Genomic DNA, 6,514 nt, shown 5'->3' with positions numbered 1-6,514 from the left:
TAGAGGAATGCCAGGTGAAAATAAAATGATCCCACCATATCTAAGGAGATTTTTGTTTTTTTGATTTGCTTTAGGACCTTTTAGGCATACTGAACCACCTAAAGCACTGTTGGGCTGACGGGGGTTCTAGTTCTTCAAAACCAAAAGTGTTTTGTATATACATACACTTTTAAAAGCAACTAGGGCAGGGTTGGACAAATCCCAGAAGTTTGGTAGCTGATATATAAGAGAATATCCCCTCGGGCTCTTGCCTATCTGTTTTAGACCAGAACTGCCTAACCTGTCCAAATCTCTTCCTAAAGGAACAAATGTTAGTTCAAATAATTAGACCCCACAACTTTATATAGGCTAAAATGCAATACCTTACTTACACTTTCTCCAACTAATGTTTGAAATTGATCGAATATTTGTCATATAATGGTCTGAAATAAAAGGTAAAAAATCTACAGTGTAAAGGAAAGATGATGATTGGAGAGATGATAATGAGAGTTTACCCGTATGCATTATATATTGCCTGTTCAAAGGTGATCTTGTCATTGGAAGACATTTAAAATTTGCACAGTGAATAGCGTACAACCGAAAATAATTCAGTCTGATGTTGGTCTTAAATCCCGCAATGGTGTATTTTGCCAACATTTAACTGCACAATTGCGTATTACAACTACAGCCAAAATTGAATACTTTGGCAACAGTCTTCTATGGTGATTCTAGATAGCTGAACCCAGGTTCCAGACCATGTCTATGTTAGCCTAAATATGGGCTGTATACAGAGGTTCTTAATGTCTCAGTATATGGCCCCATTTAGGTCAATGGGGGATATTTTGATTACAGGCTGAAAAAAACAGGGCAGGGTGCTTAAACAAAGTAAGCAGGTTTGTTAGAACAGTTAGGTTTACAAAAGAGAATGTGTGAGTGGGGTGAATTATGGACTGCTACGTGCCCACTGTATGCCATAAAGAAATGTGATAGTTATGTTTAAACATTTTAGTAAAAAAAAATGATCACAAATTAAAGATTCTCAGAATAAACTCGGAAAACTCAAATGGAGTGTAACCTAAAATTTTGATTAATGTTTCATTTTGCAGTTTGATTTTGATGAATGGTAGTAAAACATTGCATGTTGGAGAAAAAAATCTGTTTGTCTTAATTCTAGTGTTAGATAGCATTTGATGTGCAATTATTAGGTATAAAGTTCCTGAGTGTAAAGTGAACATTTTAAGCAGTAATCTCAGGTGTCTTTAGCCTAAGTCGGGAAGCCTTCTTACAGCACTTGCTTACAAAGAATTACACTACAAAATAGGAGTTAGCCAGCAAGACAAACTACATGGCCCATCAACAGTTTTATTAAATGAGTAGGGTAACTATAACCTAATGTCCACATTATTAAGGGAAACACTTTAGCTGAGAAATTCAAGAAGGCTTCCATCACTAACTGCCTTGATTTGAACTCTGAGAAACTGAAAAATGTCGGCCTTTATTTTTTTTCTCAGAACAGGTCAGAAAAGTTTGGATTTTTCCTATTTATACTATAAAACCACTCTAGCTAAAAACAAATCATTAGGCAGCGATCCCCAAAGCTGAAGAATTTACTCAAAGGGATAAACACTTTCACAGGTGGTAAACCTTATGAATGCCTCCTTTCTGCCCTAAAGTTATAGTTCTCTCTTTTTTTTTTTTTTTTTTTAGTAGTGGGAATGGCTTGTGATAAGAACTGCATTTAGTAGATCCACAAAAACAGTAGCAGTCAGGTTTATATTTGAGTATATAAAATTAGCATAAAGGACATCACAGATGTCCAGAGTTTAGCTTCTTTCAGCTGTGATTGGCACTTGTAATCCAAGGTCCTTTTTACAGGGAAAATGTGCCACTTTAAATCACATTTTTTGCTTCTTAACCATGAAGTATTGTCAATAAAGGGTACAAAAGCAGACTTATCACCTACACAAAACACACTGAACTATATAGTCGGGACAGACAGGCATGTAACACCCAACATTACCCTTCATCTTTATCCATAAATAAATGAGCAATCTATAATCTGGTAAACATGCTATTATTGCTAATAAAACCATACTGGCAACTCCAGAATGCACATTAGACTCCCAGTCATAGGCAGGTAATTTATTTATTGGGAAATTTAATAAATCCAATCTAGAAGTGAGAAAGCATTGAAACTTTACTTTCAGTGACAACAGGAGAAAAGGTGACAACACTTTGGAATTGTTGTGATTGGCTGAGAACTGGGATTTGCCCATCTCTTATATTGTTGGTTGCTTAACTTTGCTTTAGATGCAAAGGCAAATGAAACTGTGTATGGAAATACAAAACCTTTTGTTTTAATCTTGGGTAGAGTGGGGGAGGATAAGACTCTCTATTAAGTTTTACTGGCCACCTATGAAGGGGGGGATAAGACTCTCTATCAAGTTGTGCTGCCCATCTGTGTTACCCCCTTGGGGGATTTAAACTTTAGAGTTAAGAGTCGTCATCAAAGGATCTATCATCCCATGGGGAGAAATGTTCTGGTGACAACTATCTAAAAGAAGAACTGCTTCACTTTGGGCAGATTTTCTCTGATATCCTATTTCTAGCACAGGAAGTAAAGAAAATTTGCCCCAATGAGATACAGATAGGAAAAAATTGATAGAGTTGATAGAGGTTTTAATCTTTTCCCATTCCATACATTACTATACAGACAATTTAACTTGGACATATGCCACCTTTCTTGGTATACTGCCTGTGCTCAAGACTACATAGGCTGTAAAAAAGAAAGCCAGCAATCTCAGCACAGAGCTCTTGCTGTCACTTGTTCACACTTGTGCGGGTCTCTGCAGTTCATGCATTCTTCCACAGCTCGTACCAGAGGACACTTGAAACATAAACTGAATGGGGGCAAGTCACAACACTGCATTATTGTGAGATAACCACTGTACATGCTTTCATCAGACCATGCTAATAGGCACAATTAAGCCCAGAAAAAAATGCATCTACAACATGATATATATATATATATATATATATATATATCATTCTCTATCACACATAACAAAAATAACTAAACATGCTACAATGCATGTAACAAGGCTTAAAATGAATCTGCATGCAGCTTCCAGAGCAGAAGTGTGAACAAGCCCTACAATTCTGCACCTCATTATTCAATAAAAATAATCACAGTGCTTCATAACAAATACTCTACCCAGCTGTAAACCAGACACTGACAAAAGCCAAAAAAAGACAAAGTTGGAGGCAGCCAGTTAGAAGCAGGCTTGGCAACACTGCATTCACAAAAGCACACTTGCATGTCCCTCTTTAGTGAAAAGTAACTTTTCTTTTGAATTAGCAAACACTCAAAGTGGAGTCTTGCTGAATCATATGCCTGCTAGGTAAATATATTTTTTAACAATTAAAAAAAATTCCAATTGAGCTTCCACAAAATGCCCTTTAACTGAACACATTAGTTTTAATGACTCCCCAAATCGAAATGATCAATCTAACAATAATAATGTAAAAACAATGGATTACTGAATGTAGCAACGTGTGTTATTGGACATAAAAGGCTAATACCTAAAGTTTTTAGACCCCAAATTAAAAAGGAACTAAAAATCTAGTCCTCAGGAATGACATTTTTTCTACATAAGAGTGAGTTTTTTTTATTGGCCACCCCACTAAAGTGTACAGCAAGAGACCACTAGTGAACCTCAGAACTGTGTTGGACAGCCTCAGGAGGCTGTGCATACAATAACGGTCTCAAAATTCATGCAGCTAAGACGCTTTTTACATATCTGAACAGCTTTAAAAACTTTTGCGTACATGTAACTTGAATGTTAGGTTTACTTATCCTTTAAAGAATTAACATGAAATTAATTTGTCCTTTCTGGAAAGACCATGAAGAAAAGAACACAAAAAAAAGCTGTGCAGCATATGCCAAGCAGAACTAATCATATAACATAATGCTCCTTCTCCAATACTTTAAATATCTGTGAATGCTACCAAGACTATTTTATAAAGGTGCAGTTTGATTTAGTTCTTCTCCGCTAAGGCCACAGGTCAGCGCAAATACAGACATGGACACTTGTGTAACAAACCTTATTTTGTTGTACGCTACGCCATGCAAAGCTGAACATTTAAAAGGTATGTGCTTTTAAAGCAAATGGTCCATTACATAAGTGAAGAGCACCATCTTGACCTTTGAGTGTGTGTTTAAGGCATTTAACACCATGGCTCTAGAAAGACAGGATTGTACAAGTCCCTTTCTAAGAGTTGCATGATGTTTTATGTTCCACATACAGGAGGATTCTACCAATCCAGCCTCTTAATGAGTGAGCAGCAAGAATGGAAATGCACTTATATATAATACAATCATTTCCATCTATAAATTTAATTAGAATAATTAACATAAATATGAAAAAAAAATCTGGGGGGCAGGGGGTAAACTCCGGAATACGGCACTTAAAATCTACTTGATTACAAAGTACTGGATGATGATGGCAAACAGGAATGCTACGAGGGCAAACACGAGGAGAAGCAAAAAGGCAAACTGCTCGTCGCTGAGAGGCTTCTTCTTGATTTTCATTACTTCCGATGTAGCATTAGCACAAGGCAAATCTAACTCTTGTCTTTGAGATGAGAATGTGGTGCTTGGGCTGTATGGGCCGTACAATTCTTGCAATCCATTGGTGTCCTGGTATTGCCGCGCAGCACAAACTCTAAACCGGTATTCACAGTTTGTTTGAATGTTTGTGAAAGAGTACGAGGTGTCCGTTCCTTTGTATACCTGATGAAACAAGAAATGTGGTTGAAATGTCACAGAAGAAATTAACCTAGTAGAATCTATAGCATTTTTTTGTACGGTGTCTTTAAAGTCACAAAGATTAACACAGCAGCCCCCAGCCAACATTGATTTCCTTTTAATAAAGGATCCGAAAATCTTCACACAATGAATTCCAAATATTTATTTATCTAATCATGTGAAACATACTCCTGTTGACCTATTTTATTAATAATTGATTGGCGACCTAAATGTTCACACAACCCTTTAAATAATTTTTTCAACTCAAAGTGCAATGCGTTGGCCAACTCATGGAATGCTAAACTTATATATACAGATGATAACTAGAAGCAATAATTATAAAAGACAATGGTGAAATGTGGATTACCACACAAGTAAATTGTAAACTTTGGCTTTAAATTTTGACGTATGTGTGACAATAACTACTTAAAAAGTAAAGGTTTATAAAATATTATGAAATGTCAATAGGAAAGGAACTGCCTGACAAGTACCTGATCCACCTCTTTTCCATTGGTGAGCTGAAGGATGTAAACAATTCCATCTCCCCTCATTGGCTGTAAAGGCTCCCAAGATACTTCACAAGAACTGCTGTCAATCTGCTGTATTCTGGGTGCTGCAAAAATAGAGAATTATAAGAAGTGAAGAAACTGGCAACATTATAGTGGGCATGCAAATTAATCATTTTTAATTAAATTTAATAATACAATGACATATTTGATATCTGTTTATCCTGCTCCCAAACTGATGACTATTCTGCAGAAGGTAATCTCAGCTTATTCCCACCAACTTCAATTTCATTACCATGTGGGTTTCCTACAAAATCAAATTGCATTTCTGAATTTGGTAGCATTAAACAAGACACAATTAATGGTTTTGTGCATGTAACAGAACTGTGTATGTCTCTTGGAATCTGTTCTAGAGGTGTAGATAAATGATCAGTTCCAGTTTTGCAACAAGAGAAACGTTGCATCCCAGTATCCTCATAGAGGTAAGGAAACAATGACTAGTATACCACTAAAAATAAAAGTCTCACTGCTACAAACCTAATGTTGATTTGTAAAGACGATCTGTAAATAAAATATGATCACAACACATTTTTAACATACCAAAAATTGTTTTAAAGCTTATGATATAACTTATAAACAGCAAAATGCACTTGGTAACCTTCATAACACTCTAGGGATAATACCTTTTAATGCTGGAGGAAGAGATTTGGTGGTGGCAAAACTGAAAACTTCTGAAAATGGCCCATCTCCCGATTCATTATATGCCTGTATTCTGAAGTTATATGTAGTAGATTCATTCAGTCTCTGCACCTTGTATGTATGACATGGACCATTATAAATGGTATTAAACCTGAAAAAAAGATGGAAGTTTTTTACAGTTCACACTTGCAGTGTGAGTGAATGCAATTATTGCAGTGTTAATCAGAGTGAGAAGGGTTATAGTTAAAACGGAACTTTGCAGCCACAGGATTCTAATAATTTTAATGCTTAAGTAGAAGCAAAACCAATTACTATCCCATACAAAGCTTGATAGTCACAACATTTGACATCAGGAAGTGAGGTATCCCAAAAACTTGTTAAACGTGCAAGTGTAACAAGGAGTCTCAGCAGTCTTTACTGGCCTAATAGCTGAGGGCTGGCCAATGTAAATAAAGGCCATTATATAAGTAGCTCTTAACTTTTTTTTTTTTTTTTTTTTTTAATCATTTAAAGCACTGTAAAT

The 6,514-nt window shown here is 36.0% G+C and overlaps 1 protein-coding gene across 2 annotated transcripts in view; it reads right to left on the bottom strand.

Moving 5' to 3' along the window:
• Nucleotides 1–6,514, bottom strand: part of LOC140344053 (fibronectin type-III domain-containing protein 3A-like) — a gene marked incomplete in the record, with an annotated part of 68,663 nt that continues 62,149 nt past the window's right edge. For both annotated transcript variants that reach the window (XM_072430965.1, XM_072430967.1), the window contains 3 exon segments: nucleotides 1–4,771; nucleotides 5,278–5,399; nucleotides 5,976–6,142. In XM_072430965.1, coding sequence (XP_072287066.1) covers nucleotides 4,454–4,771; nucleotides 5,278–5,399; nucleotides 5,976–6,142 — 607 coding nt within the window.

The sequence above is a fragment of the Pyxicephalus adspersus genome, chromosome Z, assembly GCF_032062135.1.
Source record: "Pyxicephalus adspersus chromosome Z, UCB_Pads_2.0, whole genome shotgun sequence".
Taxonomy (NCBI): domain Eukaryota; kingdom Metazoa; phylum Chordata; class Amphibia; order Anura; family Pyxicephalidae; genus Pyxicephalus; species Pyxicephalus adspersus.
This window is presented reverse-complemented; position numbering and strand designations above follow the sequence as displayed.